Source organism: Fistularia commersonii, chromosome 34, assembly GCF_037954325.1.
Source record: "Fistularia commersonii isolate RoL2024-O1a breed Wild chromosome 34, RoL_Fcom_v1.0, whole genome shotgun sequence".
NCBI classification, from domain to species: Eukaryota; Metazoa; Chordata; class Actinopteri; order Syngnathiformes; family Fistulariidae; genus Fistularia; species Fistularia commersonii.
Genome location: NC_141317.1, coordinates 3,263,578 through 3,280,620, shown reverse-complemented (window position 1 = coordinate 3,280,620; position 17,043 = coordinate 3,263,578). Strand labels below are relative to the sequence as shown.

At 41.3% G+C, this 17,043-nt stretch overlaps 1 protein-coding gene across 5 annotated transcripts in view; it reads left to right on the top strand.

Annotated features, from left to right (window-relative positions):
* Nucleotides 1-17,043, top strand: part of rerea (arginine-glutamic acid dipeptide (RE) repeats a) — a 91,449-nt gene that overhangs the window by 55,179 nt on the left and 19,227 nt on the right. For 3 of the 5 annotated variants that reach the window (XM_086141555.1, XM_086141556.1, XM_086141554.1), the window contains exons 7-10: nucleotides 6,055-6,103; nucleotides 7,439-7,563; nucleotides 8,372-8,471; nucleotides 9,173-9,271. In XM_086141555.1, coding sequence (XP_085997681.1) covers nucleotides 6,055-6,103; nucleotides 7,439-7,563; nucleotides 8,372-8,471; nucleotides 9,173-9,271 — 373 coding nt within the window. Of the gene's footprint in view, nucleotides 1-2,897; nucleotides 3,041-6,054; nucleotides 6,104-7,438; nucleotides 7,564-8,371; nucleotides 8,472-9,172; nucleotides 9,272-17,043 lie in introns of those variants that run through there. The other 2 variants (XM_086141558.1, XM_086141557.1) reach the window with 2 other exon arrangements.

Below are 17,043 nucleotides of genomic sequence, written 5' to 3'. Positions count from 1 at the left end.
GCAAAATGGCCCATATTTCTCCTGTCAGACTGATGATTACTAACTAGGCACGCATTTTCTATCCGCTTAATTGTATTTGTAAATGTTTCAGTGTAGGGTATGCGTAAACATATTACTGCTCATGATGAAATGGTGCGTGTGTGTGCATGTGTGTGTGCGTGCGTGTGCGTGTGTGTGCTTGGATGATGCTCACATGCTAGATGTGAGCACCTCCAGTGTTTTTTGTTGTTCTGGCATGTGATTTGGGGCCCAGCGGCTAAACTGGAGCTTCAGAAAAGAAACGATTTGCACATGTCTGTGCTCTTAACTTTTACGAGGTTTCAGACTCCCATTATTTGTATTGAGATTTTTTTATTTCATTTTTTTCATGCAAGTGGTTTGGTAGGGACATTTGAATGCAAAAGGAAACATGCATTTCAATTAATTGACCGTGAGTTTCAAACTAGGCGTGCATGCCATCATACTGCATGTGTAAACAGTTAAAATTTTGTTGAACATTATGTGAGCAGCTCTAGTGTTGAGATTCTTTGTTCTGTCATTGGTGAGGTGCCCACCAGCTAAAGTTGAGAGCTTGAGCAAGGAAACTATATGCACGCCCACATTCTTAACTTTTTAAGAGGTTTCAGACTCAGATCATTTTTATTATTGAGGGTTTTTTTGTTATTTCATTTTTCAATGCAAGATAGGGCCATTTGAAACCAGAATAGCTCATGTATTTCTCCTGTCAAGACTGATGATTTCTAACTAGGCATGATTTTTTTTTCCATCTGCCCAATTGTATTTGTTAATATTTCAGTGTAGTGTATATGTAAATATTTAACATGTTGTTGCTCATGATGACATGCTGTGTGTGTGCGTGCGTGCGCGTGCGTGCGTGTGTATGGCTGCTTGATGTGAGCACCTGTTTGGTGTTCTCTCAGATGGTGCAGTGTTGTGCAGCTAAACTTGACACTTCCAGGAAGGAAACTATTTGCACATACCCATATTCTTGACTTTTTGAGAGGTTTCAGACCCAGATTATTAGTGATGAGATTTTTTTAGTTAATATTTTTTAATGCAAGATAAATGCTTTGGTCAGGCCATTTGAATAAAAAATAGCCCATGTGTGTCTCCCACTCAGACTGATTACCAACTTGGCATCCATTTTTAGCCACTTAATTGCAAGTGTGTGTGTGTGTATAACTGCTAGATGTGAGCACCTCCAGTGTTGTTTGGTGTTCTCTCAGATGGCGTGGTGTCTAGCAGCTGTTGTTTAGAGTTTGAGAAAGCAAAAATGCATTTCAACTATTAAACCTGGTCTGACCAGGCATCAATTTTTAAACAGCTTTATTAGATTTGTAATCATCTCAGCATCGTGAATGTGTAAACCGTTTACATGTTGCACACGATGGAGTGCTCCCCGTGTGTGTGTGTGTGTGTGTGTGTGTGTGTGTGTGTGTGTGTGTGTGTGTGTGTGTGTGTGTGTGTGTGTGTGTGTGTGTGTGTGTGTGTGTGTTAGCTGCTAGATGTGCGCTCCTCCAGGGTTGTTTGGTGTTCTCTCAAATGGCGTGGTGTCCAGCAGCTACTGTTAAGAGTTTGAGAAAGCATTTCAACGATTAAACTTGGTCTTTTTTTTAATCTGCTTTTTTAATCTGCTAACCCGTGAACATGTCTCACATGATGATTCACACGATTATTCAGGATTCAGTACAAATCACCTGAAATATTGCAAGCCTTTCATTATTTAAGCATTGCTGATTATGGCTTACATCTTGAAAAAAAATCAAAAATCCTATCTCAAAATATTCGAATATAGTGAAAAAGTAATTCTTTTTTAATTGCATCACAGAAGATAAAGAGCTTTATCATAATATTCGAATTTTCTGAGACAGTCCAGTATGTATATATATATATATATATATATATATATATATATATAGGTGTGTGTGTGTGTGTGTGTGTAGCTGCTAGATGTGAGCACCCCCAGTGTTGTTTGGTGTTCTTTCAAATGGCTTGGTGTCCAGCAGCTACTGCTAAGAGTTTGAGAAAGCATTACTATGAAACCTGGTCTTTTTTTTTTAAATCAGCTTTATTATATTTGTACACATCTCAGCATCGTGGATGTGTTAACCGTTAACATGTCGCACACGATGAAGTGCTCCTCACACATACAGGACTGTCTCCGAAAATCCGAATATTGTGATAAAGTTCTTCATCTTCTGCAATGCCATTACAAAAACAAAAATCTCATACATTCTGGCTTCATTACAAATCAACTGAAATATTGCAAGCCTTTTATTATTTTAACATTGCTGATTACGGCTTGCATCTTTAAAAAAAATCAAAAATCCCATCTTAGAATATTAGAATATCATGATTTTTTTTTTTTTCTAAATAAAGAAAATTATCACAATACATATATGTGTGTGTGTGTGTAGCTGCAGGATGTGCGCACCTCCAGTGTTGACGTTGGGTGTCTCTCACGTGGTGCGGTTGACACCCAGTCCCTGTTCCTTGCACGCAGGGTTGCCCGGTTAGGAACCCCCTTGCTCGGAGCCCCGCTCGGTCTCCCTCCCTTCCTTCCTATCTCCTCCTCCTCCTCCTCCTCCTCCTCCTCCTGCTACTCGTTTGGTATTCAGAGCGGCGCGTCTTGCAGCCTCGCAATCTCCCTCTTGTTTATTATGGCGCAGACGTACGAGGAGGAGATGAATTCCGTTCCCCTGCGCGCGCGTCCGTCCTCCTCCTCCTCCGCCGCCGCCGCCGCCGCGCGTGTCTCCGGCTCCGTGCGCGTGCCGCCGCTGTGAGGTCGCGGCACATGCTCAGTCGTGTCTACGCAGGAGCGCGGCGGGCTCGCGACGCCGCACGCGCAGGCTGAGGTCACAGCACAAGCTCAGTGAAAGCCTCTCCGGAGCGAATGCGCGGTTCTCCATTTTGAAGCACCTTAAGAGATAGGTGGGCGAAAGGGGGGGGACTCGATCCCGCCGATCGGTTTGCACGCAGTGTCACCGCCGAACCTTAAGGGCTCGATGTCAGAAATGGACGATTTGTTCAGTCCCCGGAGGTAGGTTTGTGATCCTATTCTCGTGCTTTCCGGAGCCGTCACGGGTCGCTGTCGGCTCGTCTTGTTTTTTTTTTTGTTTTTTTTGTTTATTTTTTACCTCTCTCTCCCTCTCTCTTTCTCGCTCTCTCTCCCCTCCATCAATCGCATTTCCGTCTCTTATCACAAAAAGAAAACCCGCGGGGTGTTTGCATGCCGTCGCGCGTCGCTGTCATCGCATCACGTTCCACGTCGTTGCCTTTTTTTTTCTCTTGCAGTTTTCCAAGCACCGCACACACTTAATCGTCGTTTTTCCATTAAAGTTGGTTTGTTTGCGGAGTTCTCTTAAGGCGTCCCGCCGGGACTTACGTGCGCGCTTTTGCGCGAACACGATGGGTTATAACACACAGGCAGGCCTACCCCGGGCTCCATTTTGCGGCTCCTGTTTACAATCGGGGTGACATGGCGTGCGGGAGGAGGAGGGGGGGGCTTCACGCATAGGTGGGCCGGTTCACGCATCTCCACGTCCAAGGCGATTGTGTGCGCGTCGGCCGCCGTGAGATTTAAATGCCACAAAGTTGGGTCTGTTTTTGCCGTGCAGCAATTATGTCAGTGGGCCACATACTCGCGCTGCGATTGGCTGGAATTGATGGAGGGGCGGGGCTTTCTTTGATTGCACACACACACACACACACACACACACACACACACACACACACACACACACACACACACACACACGCGAAGTGGACCAGACTGCCTTGGTTGTTGTTTGGGTTTAATGAGTAAGCCTGTAATTAGTTAGAGCAGATAGTGTTTTAATGCTCAGTAAGAGCTCCACTTGTGTTAGCAGCCGAACGCGCTTCACCAAAAGTTTAGAAGGACTAGATGGGCCTCGCGTAGCTGATTTCGAAATAAAAACAAAACAGCTATCAAAAGGAGTCGGTCGTTTTTAATGGACGTATGATTAGGATCACATTCAACCCAGCGCGTCTCTCAGAAAGAAAAAGTCAAAATGGGGATCAATAGGTTATAGGATTGCAATAAATCAGACGATGAAATGTTTTTTTCCCGCAAAAATTATTTTGGAATTTCATCACATGCTTGTCGTGGATGTACTCGTGCACTGCACCATTGTTTGACTGTATGACATGAAAATGGGTCACGTTATTGACTTTTGTTCATGTGGTCTACTGTAAATTGTAAGAAAGAATTCATTTCCAATCTTGTACAGATATTAGGGAACAAAATGGCCACACTAAGATCTTTAGCTTATTTTTTCTTTTCATACAAAAAATATACATAGTGAATGCTTTAAACCGTGAGCTTTGCATTGTTCATCAAGCCACACCACAAGATCGACTATATCCCTACACTCATACATATACAAGTGTTTTTCTTGGTCAGGAACAGCCTGGTTTCACTTTAAGTGTATCTGCGGTCTTGTGAGATACATCTGTAGTCTGCCTCCTGTGCAGCATTCCATCGCAGTGTCGTCTGTTTGCTCTTAGGATTCGCCACTGAGTAAAACATGGGTGTTCTCAGGCTCAACTCTTATTCTGGTGCACAGGTCCTCTTCTGTAATCCATACATCCTGCTGACAAACACGCCGTGGACCTGGCGGACTGCACATTATCAGGAACACATACATACAAGTTATGTAGAGCAGTTACATCGACCAGGTCCTTGCTAAGGTTTTTTTTTTTTTCCAGCATTTCCATTAGTTGATGGACCACCTACAGACATGTGTTTGTTATTACCATTCTTCAGTCTAGATGTATGTATGTGCGGTTGAATTCTTGCAAAACAAAAAAATATGTAGGTTTATTAGTAAAAAGTGGGTTAATGTTTAAGACTTGTTTCAAAGTAGATGCACTTCTGAAAGAGAGAAAAGATATGTGAATTTATGACATTACCATCTCACTGTCAGCAACAGAGGTTAGGAAGTCATCAGGAAACCTTTGATTTCTTATCCAATTCTCTGTCGGTGCAGACAGCAGCCTTATTTTACTCTTTATTATCAATGTAAGCTTTACTTTTAGTCAGGTTGTAACTGCATGAACTACCTGGTGTGTCGCAATAAAACAAAATTAATAATTTCAACATGTTCTGTAGCCCCACACTGCCGAGTCTGTGAAGCTAGCCCCGGGTCATTCACTGCAGCTGAATTTCTGCTTTTGGCCTGTGCAGGTCCTGACTGTGCCAGTTTTTTTTTTGTCTTTTTGGTCTAAGCAGCTACAGCTTTAACAGTATTAACTGTATTACCGTTTTGCTCACCTGGACCTGTCTGTCCCTGCAGGGAGCAGGATGTGTTGTAAGCCAGAAAGTTGGGTTAAATATGTATCCGCCGTTGGATTTTGTGGTTGGTGGACTGTAAAGAGACCAGAGGGCCTCGGCCTCTCAGGTTTCAGTCAGGTTTCCATGATGGAGTGCAAGCTTCTCCGGGTGCAAATCACGTTGACAGATTCTGGGCTGCCCCTCGCTTAGCTGTATGAAAATCAGTGCCGTTACCTAGGCAACAGAGAGAAAGGCTTTTCAAAAGGAACATCTTGTCATTTTCTTTAATCCACTGCAGCTGGAAATTCGGAACACTATTATTAAATTGCAGTTGCTATGGCTACCAACATTTGTACCAGCAGCCATTCCAGAGGCCCCACCCCCACCCCTCCTTTTCCTTTTAGTAGATTCAGTTTTATTGCTGCATCCACAATATCGAGACTACAAGTGCGCTTTGCCGAGCCGCTGTTCAGAAGCAGTCAACCATGAATTGTCTCCCAAAGTCTTTATTCCTTTTTTCAGGAAAAGAAAAAAATAACACACTTAACTTTTCTCACACATAACTTTCTAAAAAAAAAAGTTCCACAACCATTACCATCAGGATTAACTGATTTCTATTAATTTCAGTACAGTATCATGATATCCCATTGTGACGTAGTATGTGTTCATCTGTTTGTAAAAGCACAAAACAGATGATTTTCACTCGTCTTACCTCAAAATACTATGAGGATTTTTCAAACCTGTTTTTTTTTTTGTCTCAGGCGACTTAACAGCACTCAAGGGGAAATCAGAGTGGGCCCGAGTCACCAAGTAAGTAAAAATCATCCTACATGCATCTCTTCAGTGCCAATGAAATGCGTTTTTGTGTGTATATTTTTACATCAAACCATTTGCTAAAAAATTTCAAGTCATGTCTGACCCCGTCGATTACATTTAGTTTCGTCACTGTGCTACTGATCATGCCAGCTATTCAGACCCAAGTATTATGTAGCCGCATTTTTATACTACAGTCTTTCCCAATATGTGGACCCTTTTACTTGGGGAAAAAATAAACTGCTTTAATCATTACTGTGATTTTGTTTTTTTACAAGCCAAAATTGATTTTCTGTATCTAATGTAAAAACAAACAGCAATCATTGCTCCTTTTTAGTCTTGCAGAATCTTGATCCTGCAACATGAGCATAGTGCGAAATGTTTTTTTTTTTTTTTTTTTTGAGAACAGCTAACCTTTATCTGACAATAGACATTGCAGTTGGAAAAAAAATAACGAATTGGAATGTCTTCAACAATTTTTTTTCTTTTTCCCAAATCTCAGTGTGTCCGAGTAGCATTATAGCCAACAAATATTCAAAAAAAATAAGATAGATCCCTCCACAAGGAAATTCAGCAGTCACAGCAGCACAACAGTGTAGGAAAGTCTGCAAATAATAATAATAGAAAGAAAGTGCAATTAAGGATATGGATGCAAAATAAGCAGACCATGTATAGTATATACACTGGAACACAAAATATAAAACTATAAAGAGAAATAAAAGAAATGAAAAGAAATGCCTTGTGCAGGGATTGAAGGAATGGTTCGAGTTGTGGCTGAACAGTGAACATGATGTGGGTAATAAAATGAAATTGTAATAGGTAAGGTGTCTTGGAGAATGCATTAATATAAATACACAGATGAGAGTAGAAGTAAATGAGGCAGTGGGGTTGCGGCAAAAAGATATTTTTGTGATGCCTGTAACCACCCAGATATTAAACTAGCCAAAATCCATTTGGAGGTTAATAGTTTTATTATTCAGGCCTACATTTCATCATTTAGGCCTATAACTTTTTCCATTCTGGCATTTCCATTTCTATTCTATGACATTAAGCTGTACAAGTAACATTCGTAGGAACAATTGCGACTTCAATGTTACGCTCTTTTTGTTACCTTTTTGTAGCAACTCGCACGCACTGTGTGTGCTGTAGCTGTGTTGTGTAGCCATTCCTAATCAACGTGACTTAACGTGCTCTAAAATCCTTTCCGCCTCCACTCAGGCACCCAGTGATAGGTTGATGACAGGGAGCTGAAAGCTGATATTTTCTCCAAGCGCGCATGCTATTTGTAGTGTTAGACCATCTGTCCCTCACCTTCTCTTTGGACCTAATTAGGCCAAGCTCCCCGAGCTGCAGCCTTTCCCTTCTTCTGGTGGCCAAGCTGTGACAGAGAATGAGGAGCTGGTCTGGATGCCAGGGGTCAATGACTGTGACCTTCTCATGTACCTCAGAGCCGCAAGGTGAGCTTGGACAACAGCAGGATATGGGATTTGTCAGCGTTAACGTGTCTTATCGAGTTTAACGTCTAGTCAAGTTATTGAACACCTGATGAATATGTAGTTGTTTCCTGCCCTCTCTGGAAGGACGTCCTTGTAAAGCTGAGTGCTGAGTTGATCTGTTTTTTAAACGATTTTACATAAAGTATTAACAATAGATATGCCATAAAGATTGTATTAAGAGCAAACACATTTATCCACTCACCTCTGACCCCAAATGACCCATAGGATAGGTGTCTAAATTTGATAAGGCTTTGTGCTTGCTCAGGAAAGATTACAAAGCTATAAGATTAAGCATTTAAATAGATACAACAGCAGTTATGAACTGTGAGCGTTGTTTGTTCTCTGATTTTGTAATCCTATGTGCCACCTCAGAAATGGATCATGGGGAAGACAATACCAGTCAGAGACATGTAATTTTTTTTTCACTGCTAATTATTAACTAAAATTTTTGCGGAATTAAAATAATAAAAGCCGTTATCTGTCAGAAGGGACCAGTATCTAATTGGGATACCAATTTTAACTGCACATAAAATATCCTTTCTTTTTTTAGTTAAGTGTGCAGTATGCAAGTATATGCAAGTATTTTGAGATTGCTGGTAAAATGTATTTGAATAAAGATATTGTTTAGTAATTTACATGTCTCATGTTAGTACTTTAACTTGTGAATTAGTTGCTCTTCGTTAATGACATGATCCAGAAATCGTTCTGTTGCTGGATATCAGTGACACTATTGATATAACTGTTTTTTATTTTGTTGTTTTTCACGCAGGAGCATGGCTGCGTTTGCAGGGATGTGCGACGGGGGCTCAACAGAAGATGGATGTTTGGCAGCGTCTCGAGATGACACTACATTAAATGCACTTAACACTGTAAGGACCCATTCTGATTTAACAGAAAAGCACCATGGCTGTCAGAGTATGGCATTATGGTTTAAAAAAAAAAAAAAAACACAGATACACAGATATTATGATTCGTCTCTAAAGGGACGGGGAGTTCCATTAATTGTTTATCATTTGCTTGTGCTTAGGGTTCTCCCTGTAGTGAGACAAAGCATTAAGAGATCAGAGTGGCTAAAAGCAAGCCATTTTTATTCTGACTCCATAAACTTCAACATTAACATGGAATTCTGGTCATTGTCTCTCAGCATTTCTTTGTATTTGCAATTCCAATGAGTAGTGGCTGTTTATTCTCAGAGGAAGCAATCCCTGTTTCATCCAATTTAATGTGACACCGGGCTTAAAGCAGCAAAGAGATTGCCTATGTCACCGCCTTGTTTGTATTCAGACTGGCTTTTCAACGTTTGTCAGGTATTTCTTCTGAAACCCAAGCTGAGAATTTTAATAAGAGTTTCCCTCATTCCAGGCTGTATAATCCACGTGTAATAATGAATTCTCTCAATAATAATTGTCAGTACGGCTTGAAAAGTGCTTTATGTATTCCCTGAAGAAAGTTGGCGCTCTACTTTCCGGGTCGCTTATATTCTATTTATCACCAAAAATGTAGAAATATTTTTTGTTTTATAATCATAATCTTTTTTTTTTTTTTGTTTGTTTTTCGCGATTGCCATCAGCTTCATGAGAGCAGCTACGATGCAGGCAAGGCTCTCCAGCGACTTGTGAAGAAACCTGTGCCCAAACTAATCGAGAAGTGCTGGTCAGAAGACGAAGTGGTAAGAAGGGCTTGCTTTAATTTGTAAATGCATTCCTGCTCATACTGCATGCTGTTACTGACAGTCAGGGTCTAGTTTGAGTCTTTAGAGGGAGCTGTTGCAAGAGAATCATAGCACGGCTCCTGGCAGGGACTCACAAGACATCAGTAAAAAACACAGTTTCCAACCAACCCCTCGAAGGCTTATGAGCAGCTGCATCCTGTTTATCACCCACTGAATAACTCTTCACCATGGAAGTCTGGAAAGGGAATAGATTAAGAACTGGTAACTTTAGCCTCCATTTGAATTCAGACCTGAATTTCACCGCAGCTGTGAGGGCCGGAATCAGAAAATGGCAGCCCTTTTCGTGGATCAAACACCGCAACAGGAAAGTTATTAAAGTGGCGTATAGCACCATGTCAAGACAACTTAGAGCTGCACCCCTGGCCCTCGGTGCTCCCCGGCATAATGTTTTACATGTTCACAGTTCTAGTCTTTTGAAGATTCTACCAGAAACTCGTCTGTCTGTAGATTTTTCAGCAACACAAGGCTCGGCCACTTGCCGCTCCACCCTGTTTTTCTTACAAATGGATGAATCATCGCGTTGATTATAGTTTTAAATGCTGAGGCACGTGATCTTTACCCGGGTTTGGAGTCGTATGGTAGCTGAGACGTCCAGCAAGACTGCATGGAGAATCAATCCGGTCTAAGTTAGCTGTTCTTATGTGGAGGGTTGAACTCCAACTCAACAGATGAGACCACTTGTCAAACACACACAAACACACACACACACACACACACACAGCGTAGAACAGAAGCTCAAATCGGACAAAATAGTTTATCTGTTACTCAATTTATTCCATAACTACATTCAACATCAGACAAAACGCTGTTTACCACTCAGCTGGGAAGAGTACCATCCGACAAACTTGAAGAAAAAAGATATTTAACTCGTAGCCAAAGTTAAAATGTTATTTTAACTTTTTATAAGCTACTAATTCTTCAATAGAACATTTTGTTTATCAGTAACTTGATAACATTTGAGTTTCAACTAAATGTTGTCACACAACAGATCATTACAATGAAATGGCACTTTTAAATAATCAATAACATCTGGTGTGAGTGGGTGGTGTCAAAAAACATCTGCGTTGTGTGGTGGTTCCGCTGTTGCTCACACACAATTTTCAAGTAGTGTTCTGCGCTGCTGGGTTGCTGTGCATCTGCGCTGCTGGGTCGCTACTGCTAGCCCTCTATTTCTACACATTTTGCTTATAATTACAGCAATCAGTAAGATTCTTATGTTCTGAATTAATCGTTTCCACATGGTTTCCCTCAATAATGGGATTCTTTGTATGGCAGCGGCAGAAGTAACAGAAGTGTAATAGTTGTTTCGTGTCCACACTGAAACTGCAGTGAGCTCTGCGCAGGTATGATACTACTACCACTGACCACCGTATCATTTCACTGTTTATTTCTGCCGTGACCTACTCGAGGTTTAAAAAAGGGATGGGAGGAGGTGTTCAACGCTCTAGATATGTATGGCACATCACTTGTCAGCCGCAAGAATGTATCTGACCCGGATGTGTTGACACTCTGGCTCATCACACATGCAAAAATGAAAACGCGATAAATTCTGGTATGTGCGCGCACCGTGAATACACCATGTCTGACCCCAGAGTCGGACATTTTAACATTGATGTCATAACCTATATTAATTCAGTTAACAATGTCAAAATAATGTTTAGTTAGTGTTCAGGTCTTTGATTGCAATTATTGATAATAATTGACAATAATCGACTCAACGGCAATAATTTCTTGTAAGTCGCTTTGGATAAAAGCGTCTGACAAATGACTGTAGTGTAATGCAATTGATCTGTAAGTTTTATATTACTTTTTAATATATATAAGTATACCAATACCAATCATATCTGGGAGAGTCTGGCCACCAAATGGGTTGAACGCCAGATTAAGTGAAATAATAACATTGTTCTTTTCAATGCATTTTAAATTGTATTCAAGAATATCACGTATAAACTCATCTTGTAGCAGGTTGTTTCATCGATTATGAATTAAGTATTATATACCTAGAACTTGGGAGCAAAGTCATTTTCAGGGTCTGGCCTCTGCTGTCAGTGCCACGCAGTGTTCAAGAATATAGTTCCTGGTGGTTTGATCAACAGTTGTGCCTTTTCAGCCCTGCCACCTTGAGGGACAGGTGTAAATACAGCCTGCAGTCTCAGAAACCAGCTCTTCTGTTTTTCGTTTGTATATCAGCCGTCACTCTTCCCCTTCTGTTTTTGTCCATCTTTTCTCCTCTGGTCCCTCTGACCTGTTTTTTTGCCACCCTTTCACTCGTTTAAAGATTTGAATAAAAGTGACAGGGGTTGGGGGGGGCGCTGAAATGACAAAGTTGGCCTGTCTGCAGGGTCACTTGTCACCCCAAGCCGCCTGGCTGCAGCTGCTTCAAATAATCAAAAGACCTCCTCTCTACTCTTGGATAATATTTATAGTATCGCCTTACACTCATCCTACAGCAAGATAAGGTCACTGCCATCATTGTGCGTTAGCTGCTTCATTGAGGCTTAGAGCAAGAGACGGCACTGCACTGCACTGCACTGCAAAGTAGGGCTTCATTTTCATTGTTCTCACAAACGTACTGAAAATGAGACAACTCTCCAGGAAGATTCAACTGTGTGATGTTCAGTCACGTGAAACAGTGCTTTGCCATGAGATTATTGATACAACAAAATTGGGAAAAATCCCTCAGAGTGTTGCACACCAGTGAAGTTTCACACAACAGTAAGCTGATAAGGATAGATTTCTGTACAGAAAAAATATCAGATATCATGAATCTCGAAAAATGCCGCAAGAGACACTTACTAGGATATCTAAAGCGCCTCTTACACATGTATTGCCAATTCTGAAATTACTTCGGCATTTCCCTGGAGGCCCATAAGTCTGAAAGCAAATGTCAGGATAAGTTTGGACATTAAACAGTCTTTGCCATGTTACCAATGATCGACTCACTGCGGGGATTTCTAAGTGTGTGTGTTTGTTAGAATGAAGACAAAAGGAACATGCCAAAAAATATTTAATTGGAGAAAAGATGAGACTGTGGAACATTAGGTCTGTTTGCGGTAAATAAATAGTGCAGTCTTTGCAAGTCTTGTTTGGATCGCATCCTGCCCCTTGCGTGCGCGCACACACACACACACACACACACACACACACACACACACACACACACACACGATAAAAGCAACACAAGTTCATATCAGGCCCTGGTTTTACACACACTGACTGTCCATTGGTTAGTTATCATTCAAGTGTGAATTGAACAGCCAAAAATTAGAGGTGACAGTGTCTTTTAATTTTTACAGACGTTTAGACATTTAGAGCTGTCCTCTGCTCTTTTAAAAGTGGATGTGAGAAAGTAAATACTACAAAAAATACCTTTTATGTGTTGTTTTTAGATTTAACTTCTGTTCTTGGAGCCTTCTTTCCATCCTTTTCTTTTTCCGTTTTTTGCTTTTTGTAAGTCACCTTGACTGTAAGGAAAGTCCTTTCAGTTCATTTGTAAAGACCAGGCCAATTTTTTTTCCTTTTTTTAAACTTCTCTCATCTGTTTTAGATTGACAAACAGATGACATTTTCCAACACTTTCCAGCATTTTCCAATATTACTCTACTGTAAATCAACTCTAAATATACAGTATGAAATAGGAATGAATAATTTGGTAACAAGATGATGTTCTCATCCGTGTGACCCACTACTTTTCAGTTTAGAAAACACAGTCACAGATTTTGGGTTTCTTAGCTCTGTTTGAAAGTGGCCTCTCTTTGCAATTACAGTTTTCCATATTCTCTAAAAAAATGTTTGTGCACTCTAAAAAAAATGTGCCTCACTGATTTTACATTTGACCAGATTTGACAGGTAACTAACCACTAGAAGCTATAAAGGAAATACCTTTGTGTTAGCCAACCCCGGTCCAAGTGCTTTAATATAGAGGCCTAAGTACAAACCATCATGTCTCACCACACAGAAGAAAGACTGGAGACAGATCCCCATGTGCAGTGAGACTGGAAAGATTTTTTTTTTCTTTCCCATGTGATTATCCACTCTGTAAACAGAGCTGCGGTCACAGTGTAAACATCTGATTTTACTGCAATGCCTAGAAGTGACATTCGTGTTTTATCTTACCTGTTTTTTTTTTTTTGTTTATTTTTCTCAGCAAAGTCTGTAAACAAACCTTGACTGAAACAAGACAGGGAGGGAATAAACATTATTAATCTTCTTTCATGTCCATTCACGAAATTCAAGATGCTTTTCATCCCTTAACTGTTATGAATGATTTACTATTGATCCACATAGAAATAAAGTGAGATTGATAATTTGCGTTACACCGTTTTACCATCCTTTACTTGGCATTACAAATAAGAATAGGTCATTTATGAAATTAAAATTACCAAGTTGATTTTTGTTTAATCATCCTTTACATTGTCTTGCATCCATGGGATTATTTATTTTTGGGCTGGGCTTTCCTCTAAATAGTACCCTAGCTTCCCTTAAAATGGATAATGACAATATTTTGAAATGTGAATAGATTTGAATGTTTTTTTTTTTTTAAAGCAATCCACAGAACATCACTATTGTATAATCGCACCACAAATTAAAGAGAAACTGTCTGTATTTTTCTAGCAATTCCTTTTTTTTTTTTTTACCCAAACTGTATGTTACATGGTTTCATTTTTTTATAATTATCTAATAGCGTGGAAAGCTATAGCTATTTTTTATGCACTTGCAAATGAGAACATCAGAACAGACATTAGCTACCAGAAGAAACTGACTATCTGCTCCTGGGAACAGTTGTCTTTAGCTGGTCAATGCTTTTGAAATGCGCTATGCAAAATAACAATTAAATCACTAAATCAATCTTTGACTAAGCGACCAGCTTTAATGAAGTTTATCTCATTCGCCTTTACAACCCTTATGAAATGAACATCTCTTAACCTGAAGCCGCTGTCATACATAAAGCAATGGTGCTAGAAACGCACTGACCGACAGGAGGCGCCATAGAAACAAACACGAGCAGCAGCAGCAGCAGCAGCAGCAGTTGTTCTGTGTGCTGCCATGTCAGAGACCGAGCGCCTGATCTATGACTGCTGTGAGGCGGGAGGTCTATATTCCTCAGCCAGCTGCACTGTGCCACAGCTTATCTCCGCCTGTGTCTTCGACTGATGGATTGTTAAAACTGGCTGCCAACAACATTGAGGTTGGTGGGAGGAAGGCAGGGGAGAGGAAAGAGTAGCAACCCCCAGTGGTTGAATGTAAGCCTACAGTGCTAAGACATACCGTCCAACCACTAACACCACAGGCAGATTAAAAAAAAAACAAAATACCACTGACCTGAATTCCCTGCCGGTGGCTGTAGATTATTTTAAATTTAAATTAGATGCTTTTACATCAGGGCTGCCTGTCTACAAAGGAAGCTCAGTGTGCTGCAACAAAAGTTTAGATAGTATGTTTTCTTCTCATTAAGAGTCATACTTCTTGCGCTTGTTTCATACCTAAATAGGGGGCAAAATGAGTGTGTGCTGGAATTTCCGGTCACCTTTTGTACCTTTTGCGAGCCAAAGGAAGCACAGGATGTCGCTGCTCGCTTGCTTGAGGTTGGCAAAATACCTCCATGTATGTCATCAAGCAAATCTAAAGAGAGGTTTCTCAAAGTCCATCCAGCTTCCTAAAAGGGCTTCACAGATTTAGACCCAATTATGGTGTCGATGCAAAGAGGATGTGGTTTGTCTAGTGTCTGTCAATGTGGCCTGCCAGTCTTTTCTTGCATACTGTGATTTCCTCTCTGCACACCATAGCCAATCTTATTACTCGCTGATATTTCATTACTGACTGCAGTGTGCCCCCCCAACCCACTCAGCCCCAAGCCCGCTTTTGGATAGCTGACTGATTGTCCTCGGGCCCACTGGGTTTGTACATTGCAGGCGCAGAAAGGTCAGCATTTAACGAGTCAAGTATAATGGCTCCATTTGAATCAGTGTTCTCGGTGAAAGACGTTAACCAGAAATGATGTGCCGTGTGTGGGCTTGCCCTGTTTTGTTATCGCGATACCATCGTGGTGCATATGTCCACATTATCTTAACCAGTTTTACAACTTCCAACAATCAACTCTGACACAGGAAATGCGCGTGCACAATAATGGCCAATTGAATACATTTTCCCGCATCTACTCCTCCTTTTCTCTCCTCTCCAGTCGCACAATAGTGTACTGTTATGCACTGCGAGGGGAAACTTGGGGTGGGTGAAATGCGCCAGCTCTCTGGATCACACTCAGAGAGAGAAGCCTGTGTCTGCACAGAGGATGGCCATTTGGTAGCGCTTTCTCTCTTACCTCCCCCACCACCACCACCCGCCCTTCTCTCTTTCTCCCTTTCCTGCATGTGTTTGTGCTGACTCTATCAACCCCTCCTCTGCCGCTGTGTTGCTTAGCAACGGAGGGCTGGAGCAATAGGAGCAGGGGCAGAACGATTCAGGGAGCAGATTGGCGGATGATTTATTAGCTGGGCTGGAGAGCAGTGAGCCCAGGCAGCTGAAATGGAGCCTTAAACTGGAGCCGACATGTAGGGAGGGCGGAGCGAGCCAGCCAGAGAAAGAAAACGAAAGGGAGGAGGAAAGAGAGGAGAGAGGGAGCACATATATAGCTCTCATTGGAGACGGATAGACAGATCGGGTAAATAGTGCAGTTGAGAACATAATTAAAGTGACATAATTAGGACAGACACGCAGACCGCACAGGTCCAGACTACCACACTAAACAGTGAGTGCATTGATTTTAACTCATTGTTGGGACCAACTGTACCCCAAAATTATTCATTTTTATGTGCCTCATCATCCAGTGGCCAACATTGTTTAAAACCTTATGACCCTGCTTTGTGTGTGTGTGTGCGTGTGTGTGTGTCGCCACCAGCAAAACAAGCCCAGTAATCTAGAGCTCAACTCTGATGCTCTGCTATGCAGATATGTCAAAGTTTGACTTGCAGGTCTAGATAGTAATCTGCATTTAACCCTTTTTTCATTCAAAGATGGGTGCCGCAAGTTGGGGAGCGCTTGTTGGGCTCCATCTACTGGCTAATGAACCGCTACACCTTCAGTCTTTCCGATCCAAATTTTTAACTCAGTATCTCGTTCTTCGCCTCTGTGGAGAACATCAATTCACTTTTACTCAGAGCTCTGTTTGTTTCTTTCATCATTTATGTACAGCTGTATTGGACAGTAGCACAATTGAACTGTAAAACTTATGATCATTATGTTATTTTCAGATTGAGACGAATCAGAAATACTTAAGAGAAATCACCATTGCTGGGATTCCCCTCTCGCCTCTAAATTTGCTTCGTTTTGCCGTTAACTGCACTCCCCATGTAAATTTGGCCTTTTGTTCCCCCACCAAATCTGGATATGTAAACAATCTTGATTACATAACAAACTGTACATGGCATGGAAAATGAACCCTTTTTTGCCTGGGACAGACTCCATTTCTGGTTTTGCTTTCCACTTGTGTCCCCTCCGCCATGTCCAAGACCTTTCTCCACACAAATTCTAACCTCTCTCTCTCTCTCTCTCTCTCTCTCTCTCTCTCTCTCTCTCTCTCTCTCTCTCTCTCTCGCTGTCTTACACTGAAACCTAGTTGACTTGTGCCTGAGTGCAAACTAGCATTTTTAGACGCAGGAACCAAAGGCAGCAGGGTGCATGTTTTTTTTTTTTTTTCTTTTTTTTTTTTTTTT